A 24,378-nucleotide genomic window follows, 5' to 3' on the forward strand; every position below is an offset into this window, starting at 1 on the left:
GCTGGGCCAGCCCAAAGAACCCAATTTGAAAAATGGTTTAAAGACTCTGATAGACACTTCACAAAGAAGGTATTGGAATGGATGATAAGTATATGAGAAACAGCCATAAGAACATCAGTAATAAGAGAAATGCAGACTAAAACAAAAAGGTGATACCGCTACACCTCCACCCGAAAGGCTAGAATTTAAAAGACCAGGCAATATCTTGGCAAATATGTAGTGTAAGCAGAATTCTCCTATATTGTTGAGGAAGCAGAAAATGATACAACCACGTTAGAAAACACTTTGCTAGGTTTTTAATAAAATGAAACAAGCACCTGCCTCCTGACCCACCAGTCCTACTTTTTGTTATTTGCCTAAGATGAAAATACTCTCAGAAAGATTTGTAAGTGAATGTTCATAGAAAGTTTATTCAGAATAGCCTCCAAATTAGAAAGAACCCAGAGTGTTCAATAACAGAAGAATGAAGAAACAAATTATGGTATATTATTTAATAAAATACTCTTCCTCAATAAAGTGGAGAAAATACTGATACCTGCAACCATATTCATGAATCTCTGAAAATGCTGAGCAGAAGAAGCCAGACACAAAAGAGAACATACTGATTCTATCTCTATGAAATCTAGAGTAGGCAGAACAGACCTGTGGTGACTGAAATCAGATCAGTGCTTGCCTCTGGAGGAGATTGACAAGAATGGCACCAGGGAACCAGGAAATTTTCTGGAGTGATGCAATGCTCTGTATCTTGCTATATTTTGTGAAATAGAAAGGTGTCTGCATTTGTCAAAACTCATTGAGCCACATATGCTTATGATTTGTGCATCTCACTATATGTAAATGATGCCTCAATTTTAAAAGCAATCCAGAACAATAACAATTACATATATACATATATTATTATTATTATCATTATTATTATTTTTATTATTATTATTGGTGTTTTCTTTTTTTTTTTTTTTTGAGACGGAGTCTCACTCTGTCATCCAGGCTGGAGTGCAATGGTGCAATCTCGGCTCACTGCAACCTCCGCCTACTGGGTTGAAGTGATTCTCCTGCCTCAGCCTCCCGAGTAGCTGGGATTACAGGCCCACACCACCATGCCTGGCTAGTTTTTTGTATTTTTAGTAGAGACAAGATTTCGCCATGTTGGCCAGGCTGGTCTTGAACTCTTGACCTCAGGTGATCTGCCCGCCTCAGCCTTCCACAGTACTGGGATTGCAGGCATGAGCCACTGCGCCTGGCCTAATTTTTGTATTTTTAGTGGAGATGGGGTTTCGCCATGTTGGCCAGGCTTGTCTCGAACTCTTGACCTCAGGTGATCTGTCTGACTCACCTCCCATAGTCTGGGATTACAGGCTTGAGCCGCCGTGCCTGGCCAGTAACAATAAAAATTATATTGATAGATTTTTTTACTCTCACTGAACAGTATTTGTGGTTTTCTGTCCTTGTTCTCAAAGCACCTATATATTTCGACAATTTAGATGACTTGATAAATATATGAACACTGTGTTTTATTGAATTCAGCTTTTATGCCTGTGGAACAATACTGTGATAAATTTTATTTCTGCCCATGTGGTTTCCCCTTTGATGATGTTTGAAAGAACCCTAGAGTGAAATTTTTAAGAAGGTTATCAAGTTTCTTTTGAGGATTAATCTGGAGTATCTGTTGCACCACATCAGGTATAGTGTACCCGTAAGTAGCTAGAGTCCCCTAAAAAGTGTGTGGGGACATGTTTTTAGTGTGCTTTAAAAATAACATTTACTATTCTTTTTTTTTTTAATACAGAAAAAGTATAAAGAAGAAAGCCAAAATGGCCCATTATCTATCATCCAGGTAGTTCATGTTACCCTTTAAAAAATCAGTAGTACCTGCTTCTGATAAGAGAATTCAGTTGGTACAGAAAGTTATAAAACAAAAAATCAGCTTTATGCCCTTAATATTTATCTCCAAAGATAGCCCTATTAAATGTAAAATGCCTTGCAGAAAAGCTTATTATATGTCAGAATACATAATTTATATAGATCCTTAAAGAATATTTACACACAATAGCAGTTTTTTTCTGCACTTTTTTGTAGCTTGATTTTTTATTCACTTAGTAACTTAGTACATCTTGAAAATATTTCTGAATTAACACATACCCTTTTCCTCCTCCTCCTCTTCTTCTTCTTCTTCTTCTTCTTTGTTTTTTGAGATTTTCTCACTCTTGCCCAGCCTGTAGTGCTGTAGTGCAATCTCAGCTCACTGCAAGCTCCACCTCCCAGGTTCAAGTGATTCTTGTGCCTCAGCCTCCCAAGAAGCTGGGTTATAGGCATGCACTACCACACATGGCTAATTTTTGTATTTTTAGGTAGAGATGGGGTTTCACCATGTTGGCCAGGCTGGTCTTGAACTCCTTGCCTCAAGTGATCCACCCACCTCGGCCTCCCAAAGTGCTAGGATTACAGGGGTGAGCCACTGTGCCCCAGCCACATACCTATTCTTAGTTATATAGTATTCATTACGTTGTATAGGTGTATTATATGTTTAACTAGTTCCTTATTGATAGCTATTTAGATTATTTTCATTGTTTAATTAAAAACAATGTTTTAGAGAACAACTTTGTGCTGGTGAAATGTACTTTTAAAAATTAACCAATGTTTAATTCTTCATAGATTGGTAATTTTCAGCCGTTTTCTTGTCATAGGAGAGACTGGAAGTAACTGTGTCTTCTCAACCTTGTTACTATTGAGATACTAGATTGGAAAATTCTTTGTTGTGGGAGGCCGTCGTCCTGTGCATGGTAGAATGTTTAGTGGCGTCCCACTAGATGTCAGTAACACCTGCCCCCCTAGTAGCTGTGACAGCCAAAATGTCTCCAGACATTACCAAATGAACCTTGGGGTGCAAATTTGCTTCTTCTTAGGACCACTGGTACAGCGGGCACTGCAGGTTTACACACATGAACCTTTTTCCTGACTGAAGAGCTGCAGAAGTCAGATATAAGAGGTGTATTCCTTGGGGTTTGAATGGATGCCAGAAAAGGGGAATTTGGGGAATGGCTATAGGGATATCTCATAGAGCCCAGGGAGAACATCAAAGCTTTGGGAGCAAGTCATAGTTGCCAGAAACCAAAGCAATCCAGTACGTGTTCTTTCATACATTTAGCAAATGTTTGTTGAATGTCTGCCATCTGCTAGTTACTATGGTGTGGGCATAGGTATTTCATGTTGAAAAAAGAGATGTGATTGTTACTTCATGAAGCTTGAGATTTAGAGGCAGACACAGACGTGTGTGTGTATAAAATTATAATCACCTACTTGCTATTAAAGGAAGAGAACCAGGTGCTACGAGAAAATAAAATACAGGCCTAATTTAGAAGGAGGGTGGTGAAAATGTAGTCAATGAAGGCTTCTAAACTTGAGTGAGTTTTACTAGATTTGGGGGAGGGATTGATGAGTGTTCCAAGTGGAAGGAATCGCATGTATTTGAAATTATCAAGGTGGGAAATATTCAACTTGTCATGGAATGGAAGGAATGACAGTTCACATGGAGGATGACTGAATGAGAAAGGAAAAACAAATTTAGATTAAGGGTGTAGAGACAGCTAGATATGGAGAGATGGGCCACATAATGTAGGGCCTTGTAGATAAAGAGCTGGATGACATCCAAGGTGCAGTGGGGAGTTATGGAAAGGTTATAAGTAGGTGAGTGATTTACAATTTAAACTGATTATTTACAGTCTAAAGTAATTATTCTGGCTGCCGTGTGGAGTATGTATTGAAAGGAGGTAAGAATATAGTTAGGGAGACCTGATAAAGCTATGGTAATATAGCTAAAGCATAATAGTCACCTATTATGACTTTAATAATATTAAATTGATGACAGTAAATGTAGAGAGACGGTGAAGAAATTTTGGAGGTAATTAATAAATATTGGTGATAATTTGAATGTAGATGATGACAAGGAGGAAGGTGTTCATAGTGACTTGTAGAATTCTGGCTTGAATTAATGGGTTCAGTTGTGATTACTGTGATGGAGACTACTAGGTATGGAGCATCTGTAAATGGGGGTCATAGGGCAAGATTTGAGTTTTAGATATATTAAGTTTGAGGGACCTGTGACATTTTATTAGCGATATCAAAACATACACACACACACACACACATATATATATAGCGTGTGTGTATATGTATGTATATGTATACATGTGTGTCTATGCTTATGTGCATATATCACATACTCTGGTGTTGAAAATATGAGTCTGGTGCCAGAGGTGAAGTTGTAGATTGGAGATAAAAAGTTGAAAATTGCTGGCATATAGATGAAAGGGTTGCCTAGGAAGAGAGTGAGAATGTATTTTGATGAGAAAATTGTGTCCAGGGCTGAGCCCCAAGAAAAGCTAACATTTAGAGGTTGGATAGAAGAGGAGGGACAGGCAAAAATTAAAAGATGCTTGATGATTAGGAAGCAAACTGGTAGTGCGTGATGTTATAGAAATCTAGCATTGTTTCTAAGTGCAATTGGGAAGGAATTATAGTTGACCATGTCTAATGTTCTGAGAATGCTAGTAAAACTACCTTGTTGGCAAAAACTCCTGAGATACACTTTAAACTACTCTTAATTTCTTACTTACTTGGGAAGAGGTTTTAGCTGCCACTGGAAATTGGGGCCTAAACAGGGAAAGGATCTCATGAAAACATGTAGCCTATAGATTTAGGGCAATTTTCCTTACCTTTTCTTGAAGAAGCATAGCCCAGAAAAACTCTTCTAAGGGTAAACTTTGAGTATAACTGACACAGGATCAGCTCTTAGGAAACAGTCAATAGCAACATGATGCAAACATGAATGTTTGTCTTGTCCTCTTTAATGTTACTCTTTTCTGTGGTGATAAGACATTTCTTTGTATTTTATAAATCAGTACTACTTCAAAATAGTGCAGACTTATCTAATTTGTCTAATACATTCAGTTCACTAAATATGAATATCAGAATTTGAAATTTTCTATTTAGAATGTTTGAGCCATTCTTCTGGACATTTCGTTTTTCAGTTTTTCCTTTTGCCTCATCTTAGATCACAGCAAAGATACTCATTTGTTAGTAGTGCCAGGAAGCAGGCAGTTTCCATGGTAACTGACAGACTGAGTTTACTGTGGAAATTTCCGAAATTAACAGAGCTGCATTGCAGAAGGATGCATAAAGCAGTATTCATCTAGAGATCGTAACAGTACGGACACAGAAGAACAGTTGCAGTGGTGTGCAGGGTATGTCTTACCTTTATTTTCCTGTCTAAGGAAGATTAGTCGTTTATATATATATATATATATATATATATATATATATATATATATATGCTGAGGAGACAGTAAAACAGCTTGGGGCATTTTAATGTATGCTGGCTTGGTAACAGTCAAAGTTGCTTAGGAAAAAGAAGGAAGAAATGATTTGAGAAAGAAGGTATATTTGATAGCATTGGGAAGAAATGAAGATCAGATGATCGAGGTAAAAGAATGTGATAGTGAAATAAGAGGAGAAAACATACTTCAAACTAATTAAATAATAAAAGGTTCTTACGGATAGTGGTTCTAGGCACAGGAAGATATTTATTTGTTGAAGGAAAACAGTAGACATTGTCAAGTTTGAGAAATCAGGTTCTCATGTCCAGGAAAAAGAAATCTGTTAAGATAATTAGCTATTACTTGCTGAAAGATAGGTAGATATGAGAGATGTCCAAGATATTAAACAAGGAGGTTTGCTGCCATCTTAGCCTACTTACCTAAGTGATGAGAGAATCCTAGAAGGATTTCTGCCCCTAATTCCACTCCCTGTTGATTGGTGGGGGATTTTCAAGAAAAATTCTGAAATGTATCTTGAGATTAAATTCGGGAAACAAAACTATAGGATTTGGGCAGATAATTGAAGGTGCTTATCATACAGAGCATAATTATAAATATAAAAGAGAAAAAGGATGTAGAAAATATGATTTAGATTATTTGCATGATAGATGCAATTTAGGTTGCTAGATATCATTTGGTATCATTTATATCATGTAGTCAGCAAACTACAGCTCATGAGCCGAATCCATCCTGTTTGCTTGTTTTTGTAAGTAAAGTTTTATTGGAACATAGCCACACCCATCTGGCTGCATAGTTGCAAGAGACTAGTGGCCCACAAAGCCTAAAATATTTGCTATCTGGTTCTTTACAGAAAAAGTTTGTGACGTGTGATTTAGATGGTGTACTGGATTTTTCAAGGCTTCTGTGAGATTACCACGAACTTGGTGGCTTGAAACAACAGAAATTTATTCTCTCACAGTTCTAGAAGCCAGAAATCTGAAGGTGTTGGCAGGGCCATGCTTCTCCCAAAGGTTCTAGGGGAGGATCCTTCCTTTCTTTCAGTGGTACTGCTGCTCTTCCTTGGCTTGTGGCAGCATAACCATAATCTCTATTGCCTTCTTCACTGTGTCTGTCTTGTGCATCTCTGTCTTCTCCTTTTGTTTGTTTGGTCTCTTATAAGGATGGTTCTTTTATTTAGTGCCCACCTAATCCAGAATCTCTTTTTTTGAGATCTTTAATTTCATCTGTAAAGATAGGTTACTTTCTGAGATTCTGGATGGACATATCTTTTTTTGCGTGGTGGGTGGTGTATAGTTCACCCTACTACAGATGGTATTGAAGAACTGAGTTTTGGCTTCTTAAGTCACATTGTATATTAAGGGTAGCCAGTTCTTAGTGTTTCCTTTGACCTGCTGGAGAAGATATTAAACTCAGGTTTCAAAGGCAAGGTGATAGAGGCATAGTTGAATCGTAGAAGATAGCCTTTGTGACACAATAAGCAGTAGAGTAAAGGGAGTACTAGAAAATTCACAGGAGAAAGGGTACTAAAATATTCACAGGAGACGGATGAAGACCAGTGCCTGATGCTTCATATCGTTCTCTTCTTGTCTCTTCATATTTTTCTCCCCTTAACTCCCACCTCCAAAAAAACAACAAAATGAATTTGAAATTTTAATGAAAAATAGTTGGCACAAAAACAAAAATCACAGTTTTGAGGAATGGCTCATGGCTAAATTATGGCACTGGGAAATATATATATATATATGATTCAAAAGGAGTAGACTTAATAAGCAAGTAGAGGAGTGGCAGTGTAGAACATACACACCAATGTATAGACCAGTGAACCTGAGACTTGGCTTTTGTTGAGAGCCTTTTTGTCATTGTGGGAGTATACAAACTATTGGCCTAGGCAGGAAAGAAGGTCTGTGACATTTTCCTCGTCTCATAAGGGCATATTTGTAAACCATAATAACAGTGGTAGATATCTATTTGCATTCCCTGGAAGTCTCATTTACCATGTTTGGGTATATTCTGAAATGTTCAAAAAGTGATGAATTCACATGGTGAAGAATCAAATAGTAGGCAAGGGATTCCAATGTAGACGCTGGAGCTGCAGAGAAAAGCCACCTTATATTGCCTATATTTCTCACCTGTGCACTTTGAAATGAAGCTTCTGATACAGACTTCATGGAGATGATCATAGAAGAATTAAATAGAAATGGTTAATCCAAATTAGGGTTCACTAAGAGTAAGTAAGCAGTTCCAAACTAGCCTAATACACTCTTTTGAAAGTGTTACTAGGAATGTAGATCAGGAGTTTGGCACAGACTAGATGTATCTTGATTTCAACATTCATGGGCACAGAGGAGGAACATGAAGCCCAATACAGTATTTTCAGGGAGTTTCTTAGAAGCATAAGAGTGAAGTCTGCGTTTTCTTTCTAATCAAATTCTGTTAGTCTGTGACCATGTATATTCTGAACATCAAATAGGAAGCCATGGAAATGAAAGTTTTCTTATTTTCTTCCTTTAACAAAACATTTGAATTGTATGCCTAAATAGCTTCATAGAAAGATACAAATTCCCTTGAATCCAACTACAATTAGACTTTAACTTTTAATTTTTCTGTTCGTATCATTGAGTATATGATAAGAATATCATAAGGAACTAGAATAAAATCAGGTATAAAGCATAGATTGGGATTAAATTAAGCTGGTTGATCATAGTTCACATGTACAGGCTAAAATTTAAGCAGTATAAGGTACTCATGAATACCCTAGATTTCAGGTCTTTGTATTATGTAAAATACACGTGTTCCTAAATGTGTCTATACATAAAATTTATTTCTATAAAATTGTTTTCCTTTTCTCATCAACATGTTTAGATAAGTGTCTCAAAAATAATAAAAGTAAGCTTGAGGGTGTTTAATAAGTAGGTGTTCAAAACACAATTCACATAGTAATAGTATTAAGAATTAGCTAACATCACAAATGAAAAGTAGTTGAGACTCTTGGTTTTTAATTTGCTTTAAGAACTAAATTTCTGACTTTGTAAAAGCAATTTGAGGTTTGTAGTACAAAATGATATATGAGTAGCAGTGTCCTGCTAAGATATTTATTAAGAAACAAAGACGAAAATATGAAACACTGAAAATTAAGATAACTTAACTCTGTATAGGATCTAATAATGGATACGAATAGTAACACAGCCAGAATAAGGAAAATTTTTACCTAGGGTTTCTTTTATAGCAGAGACTTCATCCCTTTTCATGTTCATTTCTTCTCCTGCCCACACTGGTAACTACCAGAAAAAAACTGGGGAGGGATGGGAAGAGGGAGGAGAAATGGATGCTGATGAATTTTATCTGGAAAGTGTCATTATGAGTGAAGTGTACTAGGTGGAAGTAGAGAAGGATTGTAGTAACAGTATAATGCTGCCCAGTATAGACTTAGGATTGTATTTTTATATTGCTGTTGTCAGTCCAGAATATAGTATTAGAGACCAAGGAAATTGGAGAGAGGAGAATTTACCATGGGAGCAATGAGTGCTCTAATTCGTAATATGCTAAGCCTTAGATATCTCAAGTCTGCCTTTGAACCTTAGGCATGTAATGGGCAAATACATATCAGACAAGTAGAGTGCGGCCCAAGGATAATCTTCTTTTTCTTTCTCTCCTTCTCTCAACAGTTTTATTGAGGTATAATTGGCATAGAATAAACTGTACATATTTAAAGCGTATAATTTGCTAGGTTTTGACATATGTGTACATCTGTGATGCCATCACCATAGTCAAGTTAACATATCCATCATTCCCAGAATTTCTTCCTTCTTGTTGTAGATTTTTTTTTTTTTTTTGAGACGGAGTCTCGTACTGTCGCCTGGGCTGGAGTGCAGTGGTGTGATCTTGGCTCACTGGGAACCTCTGCCTCCCGAGTTCAGAGATTCTCCTGCCTCAGCCTCCCAAGTAGCTGGGATTACAGGTGCCCACCACCACGCCCAGCTAATTTTTTGTATTTTTAGTAGAGACAGGGTTTCACCATGTTGGCCAAGCTCATCTGAAACTCCCGACCTCGAGATTCGCCCACCTCGGCCTCCCAAAGTGCAGGGACTACAGGTGTGAGCCACTGTGCCTGGCCCTCGTTGTAGTTTTTATGTTTAGACATTTGATTTGGTTATTTTTTCTGTCTTCCACGTCTATATTTAACATACTGTATCCATCCTTTCATTTTTTTAATATATAGAATGTGGCAAATGTTTCATTGTCTTTATTAATTCTAGTTTTTTTGTCATTTCTGGGTCAGTTGCAATTGATTGATGTTTTTCTCTTCATTATGGGTCGTGTTTTTCTGCTTTTCTGTATACTGTGGTAATTTTAGATTGCATGCCGGAGATTATTGTGTGATGGCTGTTTTTGTATTTTCATGAATGTTTTTGAGTTTTGTTCTTTGGTTAAGTTACTTGGAGATACTTTGATCCTTTCAGGTCTTGCTTTTTAGCTTTCGCAGATGAGACTAGAGCTAATTTTGCCTCGCTAGTGAGGTAAAATCCTTCTAACTACTTTATTGGATTCCAGTCAGGAAGTTTTCCACTCCAGTGGCAAAGAATAGGAACTGCCTTGTATGAGCCTGGGTGTCATTCCTTCTTAATCCTTTCAGGTGGCTTATTCTTCAGGCTTGTATAGGTTCCTCACAATCATCCACTGATCAAGGAGGGCCCTCTGCATATCGGTGGGGTTCTCTTTCTGTGTAGCTGTCTCTTATCCTGTACTCTGCCATGTGAACTCTGGCTACCTTGGTCTCCCTAGATTCCCAGATCCTTGTCCTCAACACAAGGGTACTGCCAGGATCTGCCTGGATCCCCCCTCCCTGTATCACAGTTGGTGAACTCTTCGGCAGTAAGCTGGGGACAGTTGTAGGGCTCACCTTACATATTTCCCATGTTTCAGTGTCTGCTGCCCTTTGTTTCCTGATGATTTCCAGTGTCTTCCAGATTGCCTATATATTCTGTCTGTTTTTTTCAGTTGTTTTAGGTATGAGGGTAAGTCTGTCTCCTGATACTTCATAGTAGGACAAGTGGAGGTGCCACACTGACACTCACTGTGAGATGGAAACAGGAATTGTGGAACTAGGGAATAATATCTTGAAGACTTTGAGAAAGAGCATCTCCAAACAAGATATCTTGCAGGATTCAAAATAGTTTCTTAATATAGTGACTGACATTCTTAATACAGTGAAAGAAGTCATGGCGTTTATAAAAATGGATTGGAAAAATCTTGAGGAGAGAACAGACTGGATGGATAGGCAGCAAGATTATAGAAAAGGGACAGATGAGGAAAAGACATAGCTAGGGACCTGAAAAGCAATGGTAGAGTGAAATCCCTTTTGATGCAGTTGTGAATATAAATGATACTGCATGACAGCAAAAGAAAAGAATTTGAGGGTAGTCATTGATTTGAAAGCATACAAATTAGTGAATTTTTTAAAAATGTAAATTCATAAACACAAGGGAAGGTAAACAACAAACTGGGAAAATATTTGCAATGCAGGACAAGGGTTGATGGTGTTAATAGGTAAGGAACTTGTTAGTAGAAGCAGTGATAACAAAACAAACACCTGGACCAGGAAGGCTCAGGGGTGCTATCTCAGGCAGTTAATAATAAAAAAAAGACATATTTGTTCACCAGATAGCTTAAGAATGTTCAACTCTAGCAGTTGAAAAGAATGATCTAACCCTAACACCTTTCAAATTGGCATGAGGAAAAAGGTGCTGTTGACTAGGTACAGTGGGCACCTTTTGGCTGATGGTACTCCTAAGTCAGTGCAGACTTGGTACCCAGCCATTCCAGTAGTGATACCAATTATTTAATGACCGTGTTAAAATATATTAAGTGAAATCTATAAGCAGTAGGTATAATATGCTATTTTTGCAACCTATTCCCATAGTATAGAAAGATACAAAATAATATGTACTAAATTGTTAGTAGTGTTTTTTTTTCTAGATTATGATTGATTTTTCCATTTTCCTTTTTATCTTCTACCTTTGTAGCTTTAGGAGGGATTTTAGATTTGGTAATCTGGTTGGAAAAAGAGGTTCAAGTACTGGTCCTGCTGCTGAATTTGCACAGCAAACACTGCATCTAATACAGGGTGGGAGTGAAGGTGGAGGATGTGGCTAGAGCTGTCCTAATAACCCTACTTGACTGGCCACTGTGTTTCTTTACAAAACAAGGCCACCTGCCTATATATGAAGTCCCAGGCAGCTTTATTAGACATTGTATAGAAATACAGCTTTTCTCAGTGTCCAGTCTGATTAATGTTCTGGGACATTATGTCACAGTTCTGTGTGTGTGTGTGTGTGTGTGTGTGTGTTTTTAATCTGTAGGATTTCAGAAATTTCAGACTAGTAGGTTAGTCTGGGTCAATGAAAGGACAACAACTAAAATACAGTAGTGTTAATTCAGTATTAAGTTTAAGTTAACAGATACATTTGTCATTTCTATCCAGAAGATAAATTAATAATCAGGAAGGACTTCACTGCAAACATGTAGGCTCAAAAAATTAGTTTTCAGATTTTAATCTAACAAGATAAATCTCTGGTATCAAAATATAATTTCTGTACATTGAGTTGTACTTTTAATAAGGCCTGTATTGTATGAATTCATGCCCTATATTAAGTATTCTATCTATAATCTTGCATGTTTTGCAAAAGTTAGGACCATTCATATTTCACTTCTTTTGAATGTCTGTAACACCTGTGGCAGTTTCTCTGGGTGTATGTGTGTGTGTTTTCTCTAGAATGTGGAACTGCTAAGTCTCTGGGAACCAAGAATTATTAGATGTGGAATAGTAAGGCACTGAAATCAGGGACACCAGAGTTAAGGATTTTTTGTGTGTATGTATTTGGTGTGTGTGTGCGTATTTTGTGTGTGTGTATCTTAATCAAATTGTATTGCTTTATTCATGTGTTTTTTGCAGGGTACTGTGGTATGGACTAGAGAACTTGGAATGACTCATGAAGAAACCTTGGAATGACACATGAAGGATTATAGGAAAGTCATTCTGAGGCAGGATGCTTTACTGAATTGTTTTCAACTAGGGTATCAAACATCAGGAATGAGTTCAGGAGAATGGAAACATCTTAGGTGCTCTGCATGTTCAGAGAAACTTCTCTAGTAATGCACTATAGAAATGACCCCTGAAAGTATAGTCTTAGAGTTAAGTTTCTATTCAAGGAAATACTTTTGCCTGTTGCTGGAACTGCTCTGTGGATTTGGAGACAGTTAGCATCATTGGCCCCCAGCCACTAAATGCTACTTGCACTTCCCAGTGATTGGGATGACCAAACTGCTGCTGATGCTGGAGGTGTCCGGATACTACCTCCTTTCAGAATCCCTGGGAAATAAAATAATGCTAGGGGCTGTATTAATTAAAAGTAAGTTTGTTTGCATCTAAACAACAACAAGGATAGGAACAAATAGTGGCTTAAACCAGATAGTTTATTTCCCTTTTCCATAGAAAAGTCCGGAGATAGGCAGGCTAGGGTTGGTGTAGTGGCTTCATTGTTATTGGAGTCAGTGCTGTTTTCTGCTCCATCATTCTCAGGACATTATTTCAATTCTGCAGGGCATTGAGGGTGGCTGGAGCTCTAGTCATTACCTACATTCCAGGCAACAAGAAGGAGGTTGGAGGAAAAGAAAAAGAGTCTTTTTTCCAACTGAGTTAGCTCCTTTTAAGTAGTGTGTTCCTATTTTCCACCTCTAACTGCAAGGAATGTTGGTGATTTAGCTCAGGCTGCAAAATACCACACACTAGGTGGCTTAAACCACATAATTTATTTCTCACAGTTCTAGAGACTAGAGAGTCCAAGACTAAGGTGCTGGCAAGGTAGGTTTTAACCTGAGGCGTCCTCCCTTGGTTTACAGGTGGCCACCTGTCACTCTGAGCTCAAGTGACCTCTTGTGCCTGTGAGAAGAGAGTGAACTCTGTGGTCTCTCTTCTTGTAAGGACACTAATCCTAGTGGATTAGGGCCCCACCCTTCATTAACCTTCATTGAACCTTCATTATCTTCTTATAGGCCATGTCTTCAGTACAGTCACATTTGGGGTTAGGGCCTTAACATGTGGATTTTGAGAGGAAACACAGTTCAGTTCATAGTAGTTGGGAAATGTAGCCCTTTAGCTGTGTGCATTGCTGCCCCACATAAACGAGGATCCTGTTAGGGAGGATGAAGAGGAGAATGGATGTTGGGTGACAGCTGATAGTTACTGCCACAGTGGCTGTTGTCTGAGTTTCCCAGGTTGGTAATGAGAACCTTGGGGTTGGAACCTTATGTAGTGTTCATTGGAGGCAGGTAAGGGTGATCTGTATAAAATAATGCACAGAAAATTATGAAGGGAAAGATGAGGGATATTTAGGAATTATTTTTATTTTTGGGGGTACATGGCATATATATTTATGGAGTACGTGAGATGTTTTGATATAGGCATGCAATGTGTAATAATCACATCGTGGGAAATTTGGGTATCCATCTCCTCAAGCACTTTTCCTTTGTGTTACAAACAATCCAATAATACTAGGAATTATTTTTGATAAAATATAGTCCCCATTCTCAAGAAACTGATATCCCAAGGAAAAGTCAGGGAACTTTTTTTTTCTTTAAGACTATAATCGTAGGCAAATATTTATCAACAAGGGCAACGTTACATCTTTATTGTTTTGTATTTTTCAGCAATCTTCTCTTTGGGTGTGTTTTCTACTGTTTATGTTCTTTCTTTCCTAGGCCTCTTACGTAGTTTAGGACAGAAATTGATTGACTAGAGTTTAATGGTAAGGTTCTGGTACAGTTCCTGTATCTAGTCAGTCCAGTGGTGTATCTATGTATAGTCCTTCTTTGGAAGCCATCGTGGTTGTACCAACTGTTAAAGCAATTGCTGTGAAATGGACTCAGTTTTACTGGAAAGATTGCTAGCCCAGTATAAAGACGAATGTATGAACATTGGTGATGTCATAACTGTGGCATGTTTTTCTGTGGTTTTTACAGCACTTTTTCTTTCTAAATGAGAAACTTGGAACTCTGGGTAGGAATCACATTCTCCTCTTTTAACAGCTTTGCTGAGATTTAATTCACATATTCTGCAGTTCACACATTTAAAGTGTATAGTTCATTTGCTTTTAGTATATTTAGTATATTTACAGAATTGTGCATCTGACACCTTATTCAGTTTTTGGATATTAACCCAAGTAGATACCCTGTATCACTTAGCTTTCAACTTACTCATTTTCAAAAAGAAACTACAGTGCGCTAAACTATTAGTAGAGATATTCCATAATACTAAAATTTGATCTTTAAAATAATAGAGATAATATTGTAACTGTTTTCATTCTGTAATTTCTATATAGTAATGAAATATCTTTCAGTTCTCAAGAATGCTAGCATAAGTATTATATAGCAATGTAGTCATGAGAGTCATATCATCTTTACCATATTCTCTTGGTTAGAGGCAAGTCACAGGTCCCGCTCACACCCAAAGAACTGTGCCTACACAAAAATATGAACACTAAGAAGGTGGGGATTATGGGGACTTCCTGGAGCCTGTCTGCCGCAGCCCTTCAATTAGCGAACACTTTAAAAAATTTTGCTTCCAATTTACAAGTAATTTTAATTAACTTTTTTTCAGATTCCCTCAGTGGTAGATTGGTGCTGTATATTTCACCAGTGATTAAACTATGCCATTGAGATAGTATTTACTTGCCAAAGGTTATAGAACAATAATCATTATACATGGAACTTCTTCATGTTAGAACTTTTTTCAGGCTTAATCTGTCTACTTCATGAAAAAGATTACCAAGAAGAGTTTCCTATTTTTGCCTAGACCTGATTTCCATCTTAAAAGATCAGTTCCGGCTTCATCTTCACCTAAATGGTCACTTATGCCACTGATTTCCGGGCTTCTTGTGACTGTGGATGCTAGAGTATCAAATAATATGGGTGAAAGGATTTTGAACTGAAAAGCACTTGTGTGAATGAAAGCTGGTGTTATCACCTAGTATGATTTGAAAGTCTGTTATTTGGAACACTGATTTAGTACATTGTTATTTAGACCAAGTGTATGAATCTTTGAAGTGTAACTTTGAACCTTAATATTAGTACATATGATTATTCTCGGGGTGGGGGGTAAATTTTAAAGTTCTAAGTTTTTTGGGAACCTTAAAAGTTGCTATAGAAAACCGTTCTACTAATTGGAGAAAACGTTCCTAAATTTTGGAAGAAGAAAAATAATGACCAAGCACATAAACTTTCCTTGTTTGTATCGTAGGATCAGAGTTTAAAAGAGATCCTGATCATGTAGTATGAAACTGCAAAATGTAGCTGATATTTAATGAAATCTTTTCGTTGTGTGTATGGTTGATAGTTTGTTCTTACACATTGGGGTTTGGTGTGTGTGAGAGAGCGAGCAAGAGAGAGAAACAGATTGATTTTACATTTTTCATTGGATTTACTTTTTTACAAAGCATGGTTAGAAGTTGTTAATACTTTGATCTCCAGGTTGAGATTTTGGAGATGATTTTTTATTTAATGGAAGTATGTAATGAGTGAGCTCTTTTGTCTACGAGCCACTCATTTTTTATCCCATTGCTTGATCGAACGAGGGCTGAAAATTTCAATTTTGAGTCGCACATGGCAATTTTCCTCTTAGAGCCAGCTAGCTATTGAGTTAACTGTTCTCCCACCTCAGGATGGTATTAGCAAGAACAGGACAGTATACTAAGGCACTAGTTCCCAAACATTACTGGAATCATCTGGGGGTCTTTAAAAATACTGTTTTCTGACTCCTGTCCCTGGATAATTCAGATTTAATTGCTATGGGATGATACCTAGGTATTGAGATTTTTAAAATCTCTCCCAGGTGATTGTAAGGTACAGCAAACTTTGGGAATAGTTGTACTAACTGAAGATTGAGGCACTGGAATAACTAATGTTGGGTAAGATAGGGTAAGAACTTTTTCGCAGTGAGGTTTGCAGCTCTTGGGATTCTCACTTGATAATGCTGTTGGGATAAATCATTATCCAAGTTTGAATAAGATCTTATATTTAGAAATGAAAACTGGTCCGCAGAATTAGTTTAATCAATAAATGGGAATTTTTTTTAATCTTCTTGGGAATTTGTTTTTATGAATCCCGTTGAAGCTGTGTCTATTGACTACCTAAATCTAGGTCATTCTTAATCCAGTGTGTAAAAAACCAGGATGACACAAATGAAAAACTTCAAAAACCTGGAGGTCAGACTATTTTAGTAATTTAGAAAACATTTTTCCCACACATTAATCAGTACTAAAAGAAAAAAGTTAAAACCTATTTAAAATGTGGAAAAATTGCTTCCCAATATTTTAACAGAGAGAGACTGAGAACACACAGCATTGAGTCATCAGGAAAACTGAAGATCTCCCCTGAACAACACTGGGATTTCACTGCAGAGGACTTGAAAGACCTTGGAGAAATTGGACGAGGAGCTTATGGTTCTGTCAACAAAATGGTCCACAAACCAAGTGGGCAAATAATGGCAGTTAAAGTAGGTGATGCCATGATTATTTTTGGTACTTTAATCCATTAGGTGAAATTTCATGGTGCAGTAATACCACTGTTGTTGTGTTCCTACTTTTGTGGTAAATGTGGGTGTTTAAAAAATTGTTTCTCCAACTCCTTTGAGGGTGTTCTGTGTAGAGGTTTCTTATTGGTGGCACATTTTCTATCTCTTTGGAAACATGAGTGTATGAAGTGTGCATGTTGATTGCATTTTTGGCATGATGCATTAACATGTTTTAAACTTCAGGCCCTTCTACTGCCAAGGTGAGTTCAGGCTGGGCGGCTGCACCCCTGGGAGCAGGGCAGTGCTGCACTGAGCCAGGCGGGAGCTGGAAGAAGACGCAGCACACTGGGTTGGGCAAGGTGCGGGGCTAGGGCTAACAGCAGTCTTACTGAAGGTTTCCTGGAAACCACGCACATGCTGTTGCCACTAACCTCAACCTTACTCGGTCCTGACCGGCTCGGCTTCTGTTTGTTTATTTCATCTCTACTCAGTACTGCCCTGTTCCCTGGTTTCAAAGTTGTACTGAAATGCATACCTTGTGATAATGTTGTCACATTTTGTCCTTATTGTGTCATGCCACTTAATATGTTCATTAAAAAAAAAAAATGGCCTGAAACGGAGATTTGATCCATAGACAATACCTGGCAAGCTTATGCTGGTACCTGTAAAGAACTGGTGGTTTCCATCTGACTCCTAGTTTCATGTAGTTGTAATTTATTCATTTGTTTGTTTAGATGTTTAACAAATCTTTGCTGTGTGTAAGATATTTCAGGAAAATCAGCAACAGGGGGAACAACTTGCAAAAACAAAGGAAAAAAAGCTAGCTGTGGCCATACCCTCTCTGAGCTTAAAATTCCTATGGGAACAAAAATGTTTCAGCTTACAAGAATTCAGAATGGATTTGCGTATAGTCCAAGCTAATCATCTTCCTATTAGTGTCCTATTTTGAGAGTTTGTCAGAGTGGTTGATAAGAGTCCTTAGTTTTTTCTTGACATTTGAGAATGAATTTAAATTAAAATAAAATGCTTTCTGTATAGAAGTCTGTTGTGAGCCAAACCTTACTGTAACTATTTTAGTGTCCTTCATTGTTGAGCATTTCTTTTTGCTGGGTCATATGAAAGTAATGTTAAATTAGTGGTGGGGAAAATATTTATGATTCTCTCTATGGGTTCCTAACATTGTTTTTGGCTGTATTTTTAAAATGTGGTGAGAACTATAGACATTTCATAGGCAGATGTATATATACACAACATTTTACATACAAACCGTAGACCTCTAAAGATGCACAGGTGAAGAACTCTGCATTATGTGTTAAAATAAAATGTTTTCTTGGAATATGAAACGATTTCCGTATTCCTGTTTTGTGCCACTGCAGTGTAAGTGGAAAGAGTCATTTTATTTAGACTCTTGGATGAGTGTTGTGTTGTCCTTTTGTGCTACCTGTGTGTGACATCCAGTTTTAGTTGGCTGGATCTTAAGGGAAAGGTTTCCTGTATAGTTAAAGTTGTAAACTTTTCTTTCAGGTACTAGGGAAAGTAATTTTAAAAAATTATTTCCTGCTTTTTACAGTTTGTGTTATGTGTGCTTCAACTTTGTTGATGAACATTATTAACAATTTTAGTAATATGGATTGATTTTAGCCATTGTTAAAAAGGTCATAAAGGTAAAGAGGGTACTTCATTTTGACATTTGAAAGTTTTTCTCACTGATTAATTTGGTAATATTTTGGGTTGTATAATGCTTACTCAAGTTTTGTAGGAATTCAAAAATGAAAATGGGAAATTGTTGTCCATCATTTGTAATGTTACATTATCAGTGGCTACTGGCTACTGTGACAGTTCCAGTTGGGATGCTATTAAAAATCCCAACTGTACTTGAAGAACTTTCAAGGCAGTCATGAGACCTACAAACTGGTTGCTGTCACATGTATACCCACCACATAGTACTAGCTAGCTTTATTTACCATCTTGAATTCTTGAACAAGCATAGCAGTTGGGGATGGGAGAGGATGGCAGTACAACACATCAATTAACATATAGATGAGGAGTACCTTTGGATTCCGTGACTTCATTAATACTGGAAGAATAAGTGTTTTTGCATTAATATGCATTAAAATTTGATACCAGTTGATGACTGATGTATGCCAAGAATGCATTTATTATTGGTTTCTTCAAAGAATAGTCTTTCATCACACTTGAGAGAGTTCCTTCATTCCTCATTTAGGTACATTGACTGGATTGACAGGCACAAATATACAGAATCAGTGTATGATTAAGGAGGAGTTTGATTTGAGACTTTACAGTTTTAAAGGAACCATGAGACAATGGTTCACACAGCTGAGAGTTTTCCATTGCTGTTGGTGAAATGAGAAACACACTTGAAGTAACTCTGTGCTAACATCTTAATGCGCACTTTGAGAATAAAGAAGGATTGCTTTATTAGATGTGAAGCTAGAAGTGATCCTTAAGATTTACTTGCAATATCTGTAGAAAAGTGAACTGTGATATTAGCTTGATTTTTTTCTTTGTATTATTCCTCATTTTTAGTTTTGAGGAGGTCCTTCCCCAAATTTATTTTGCCATATATAAGAAGTATTTGAAAAAGGTGACTTCTTAGTAACCAGAGATAATTACCCCAAAGACTTAATTTAAAAATCAGTTTTGATATAATCAGATTTAGTGAGGTAACATTGTTAAGAGTTATACTTAAAACAATTTTTTGATGTTTGGTTTGAGGACAGTCTCCCAAGCTATCAGTGAGTTTCTGCATTAGGACCTAAGATGTGAAGATTGTTTACCCTTTAGTTTTAATTGCACGTGCTTGGGGAAAGGGTCTTGCTCTCCTGTGAGTGGGAGTAATTTGTATACTTGTGCCTGAATGACTAGTCTTAGGGCTGCCTAGGGCACAGCCATTGCCTCTGGGGTTTCTTAAAGCTCAGGGAGGACAACCTTCAACTCTTACCAGGGATTTACTTCTGACTGTGATCAGTATCCTTTACAAATAACATTTATTTAGTGTCCTGTTTTGCACGGTGGTGGGGTGACCACTGAATGAAAACATTAGACATGAACAGTCACTGTCCTCTACATAAAGTAGGTGCCTGCTCAGCTGTCTGGCAGGTGGGAATGGGAAAGGATGGCAATACAACACATCAATTAACATATAGATGAGAAATACCTCATCTATATGTTAACCAGCTCTCTGGTTAAATATAAAGGGGTAAAGCCCAGAGTTCAGACCAAATGTTTGAAGAGGCAGTTAGGATTAGGTTTCTGAGCTTCGGTTAGAGAAATTCAGATCTGGGAGAAACACCTAGCATCATCAGTCAGAATCAGGATGCCACAGAAAATCTAGGGACACAGGAGAAAAGAGAAAGAGTAAATGAAATGTCACAGCTTAGACCATGGGCTTACAAGCTCAGATGGCTGACAGAGGGAAGAAAACGGTAAGCCTCTGATGCCTGACAGTATATTCTCCACCTGACTCTGCCTGCAGTGTAAAAAATCCTGCATGCCTAGAGTACTAGCTTCCCTGTTGTTTTCTAGCAGACTCATGTCCAGATTGACTTCTTGAAGGTATGCATGCCCTTTTCATGTTTGTAGAATATGTGCGAAAAACCAAAGGAACGTGGAAGAGTAAGAATGAAAATGAGAGGGAATATAAGGACTGAAGTACCTGTCACTAAAGATGATGGCAGGCAGTGGAATCTGAATTGTGTGAAGGGTTAATACTGTAATAAAGCTGTCATCTCATTGAAGAACTGAATAATATTGAGCAGGTAGGTGGGAATAAGAATGTATCATGTTAAATTTGTCATTGTGGGTCATTATGATGACTTTTCAGTCTTCTGCTTGAGAAATTATCTGGGTTAATGAGGAAAAACAGATCTGTTGTTTGAGGGTAGGTGCATAGGCCGGACTGAGTTAGCAATGTGACCTGATATGCAAGAGTTTCAAGTGTTTTCTTTCTGTTGGAGATCTGCCTAACTTGTCTTGTTCTTTTGAACACCAAGTCTACCCTTTCAACTCTACTGTTTCATTGATGTGAGTCTTGCTGATTCTGGCCTGTTAACCTGATTTTGATTCCTGCAATCCTGCCTCTCCTTGGTATTTGGATTTTGACTTTAGTGTCCTTGACCTGGAATTGAGACCCAGCCTAATCTTGATGCTTGGTAGTAAGGACTAGAGCCCTCTGCTGACAGTATCAGCAGCCCACAGCTCCGCTGTTCCCTGAGCAGAACGGAACTTTAATCTGCTGGTTGGGTAGGCCTCCCTGGTGTAGATAGTATGGCGAGTATGGGAAGTATGGCTTGGCTTATTTTACTGCCACTGGAGAGACCATGCCACTTCTGTCAAAAGTTCCATTACCAAATGATTTCAGTGGGGATTATGATGATAAATAATGATTTGAGGAGATTCATTTTAGTGTTTAAACATTGGTCTTGCGTGTTCTGAAAGCACTAGAATGATACTGGGATGGGCTTCAATTGGAAAAGTTCCTTTTTGATGGCATAGAGTACTTTGTTAGGCCATTTTATTCACTTCCAAAGGGCCGCAGTGATCATATTTGATTATCCAAATCATCTGTGGGATGCAGATGTCATGGCTTTTTTGTTTAGAATTGAGACTGTAGTCTAATATCTTATGCCGTCGTTCGGTCAGATCATGTGACTTAATTAAGGCATCTGTGATTGAGCTGTATTCTTTTATGCTTCCTAATATTGCTTAAAAGCTGTGGTGGCCATATGAAAAGTGTAAGTAGAGCATTTCCAGGAGGAGGCATATTCAAGAGATGTGGCAGGGCTGTCCTCTAGGCAGCCTTGATTTTGAACTCAGGTTGCTTATGTAGATGGGGTTGGAATTCCCGGTATACATGTGTGTTTGTTTTGCTGTCACTCCAAGTTAATGTTTTTCAGACTGTGAGTTTGTTCCATTAACAGAATTGTATGTGCAACCCAAGAAATAAAACAGCCAAAATCAGTACTGTTCGGGGTTATGTGAGGGTGGGAAGTAGAGATTCTACCTGCAGCCATATTGGAAGCCCTTGGAGCACCAGCTCCGAGGAATTAATAGGGGTACAATTAAGACAGTTTGGAAATGGTTGCTGTAGATGAATTTTAGTCAATCATTATGTGTTTTTGAACATTCTAGAGATCCGGTTTCTGAAACCTTCTACCATCACTTGATTAAACTGAATGAATTTTGACATTGGACTAAATCCCAGCTTATATAATTATCTGGAGAAAAACCGTGTTTTTTTTGTTTTTGTTTTTGTTTTTGTTTTTGAGACAGTTTCACTCCGTCGCCCAGGCTGGAGTGCAGTGGCACAATCTTGGCTCACTGCAACCTCTGCCTCCTGGGTTCAAGCGATTCTCCTGCCTCAGCCTCCCAAGTAGCTGGGACTAAAGGCACTCACCACCACACCCGGCCAATTTTTGTATTATTAGTAGAGGCAGGGTTTCACCATGTTGGCTAGGCTGGTCTTGAACTACTGACCTCAGGTGATCTGCCCACCTCAGCCTCCCAAAGTGCTGGGATTACAGGCGAGAGCCACCATGCCCAGCCAAAAACCTGTCTTACCATACCTCACTCTGCATGGGTGTCATTTGAACGAGTATTTGATATATTTCCTGCGTATTTTCTTTCATTCTTTGTCATCTTATGGCTATGCCTCTGAAATTTGTTGTATATGTCAGATTTCTACTGTTACCTCACTTTATTGTCGTAAGTACTGAAATGATGATCTGTCATTTATGGTCTTTAGACCCTTAAAAATTTCATTGCCAAGATTGACATTGTTTCTTTAAATGTGAATGATGTAGTTAGTAAAGAGGAAGAAGACGATACCACTCTTAAGAAGGCATGTCAGACTTGTTTCATTAACTCGGTCCTCAGGGCAGCTCTTCCCATAATGTAATATAACGCATGCTTTTGGAACTGATCTCCCAGGTGCTCTGATAATACGTAGCAGAAGGTAAGGTAAAAGGAATTAAGTGGATCTCAGTATCCCCAGTGAGAAGAATGGGGTATTACTATTAATTAATTAATTAGTGAGGCTAAGATACAACTGGGAGTTTATTAAATTGATTTTAAAAGACTTGAATGATTTTTGCAATTAAGAATTAGCATTCTTTCTTCTGCCCTTAGTAAAATCATATGTGCTTTCATAATTTAAAATAATTGACTTAACAGACACTTATTTTTTCACAGGAAAGCAAGATTTACATCTGCGATCAGCATTCTAGATAACTTGCTTGCTTCTTTTACTGTTTGTTTTGGTTAATGTTGCCATCTGCTTTGACCTTATTAATGATGGCTTTGTGAGATATCATGGCCATTTTCGTGTGTGATCTGTTTAGAAGACTCTAGCTGATAAGGAGGAACTCATACCACAAATTAGGAAAATAAGAATACCCAAGATTTTCTGCAGCCCAGAGGAAGGTGATAGGATATTGATGTGCTGCTATGGTTTCTAGGATTTTCCAACTTTGTATTACAACTGAATTCTGGACATTTTTGCTGGGAAAGCAGCATATTTGTAGGGCTCAGAATAGTAGGGACACTGCAGGAGTGTGTTCCTTGCTCTCCTGTCCTCTACATCACTAACTTTGGTTGATCTGATGTCAATCATTGACTAGCAGTGGATTCCCCTTCACATTTTATTTATAGACAGTAACCTTAAGAGGGATCTTTACCAAGGATTACTTAATGAACAATGAAGGGTATGTTTATGGCATAGCAGTATTGGTGTTTGTAGATCACAGAAACTGGATTGTTTGTAATATGTATAAATTATATATAATATATTACATATAATATATAATTATATAATATTAAATATATATAATATATAAAATTTAAGTAATTTTTTTTTTTTTTTTTTTTTTTTTTTTTTTTTTTTTTTGAGAGGCTTTGCCAGGTGAGGGCGGGGTGGTCTCTCCCGAGTTCACGCCATTCTCCTGCCTCAGCCTCTCCGAGTAGCTGAGACTACAGGCGCCTGCCACCACGCCCGGCTAATTTTTTGTATTTTTAGTGGAGAGGGGTTTCACCGTGGTCTCGATCTCCTGACCTCGTGATCCGTCCGCCTTGGCCTCCCAAAGTGCTGGGATTACAAGCGTGAGCCACCGCGCCCGGCCTCTTCTTTTGATTTTTAATGCTGAACCTTTGCTATATCACTCTTCGTTTTCTGTGGAGAGGAGGTCCCATGTGCTGTGTTTGCTCATGTACTAGTTCTAGGATTTCTGCATGGGTGATAAAATATTTACCAATATCTACCTGGTACAAAAGGTAGACAACTGTCATCATAGGGAGCTTGCGATTTGCTTCTTGTCTTGGGTGTGGTGGTTTTAGCTATCATATAATTGGACAGGACAATTGGCAATTACTTGAAATACAGAATACACATTCTTTTTTTTTTTTTTTTTTTTTTGAGACGGAGTCTTGCTCTGTCACCCAGGCTGGAGTGCAGAGGCACGATCT

At 37.8% G+C, this 24,378-nt stretch overlaps 1 protein-coding gene and 1 pseudogene across 3 annotated transcripts in view; one reads left to right on the top strand and one right to left on the bottom strand.

Moving 5' to 3' along the window:
- The window catches only part of MAP2K4 (mitogen-activated protein kinase kinase 4), a 125,371-nt gene that overhangs the window by 46,125 nt on the left and 54,868 nt on the right, over positions 1-24,378 (top strand). For all 3 annotated transcript variants that reach the window (XM_058431624.1, XM_032139763.2, XM_032139762.2), the window contains one exon: positions 16,707-16,881. In XM_058431624.1, the coding sequence (XP_058287607.1) occupies positions 16,707-16,881 (175 nt within the window). The remainder of the gene's footprint in view (positions 1-16,706; positions 16,882-24,378) is intronic.
- Positions 12,430-12,521, bottom strand: LOC116459550 (small nucleolar RNA U3; annotated as a pseudogene).

This window comes from Hylobates moloch, unplaced genomic scaffold (genome assembly GCF_009828535.3).
Source record: "Hylobates moloch isolate HMO894 unplaced genomic scaffold, HMol_V3 SCAFFOLD_19, whole genome shotgun sequence".
Lineage (NCBI taxonomy): Eukaryota > Metazoa > Chordata > Mammalia > Primates > Hylobatidae > Hylobates > Hylobates moloch.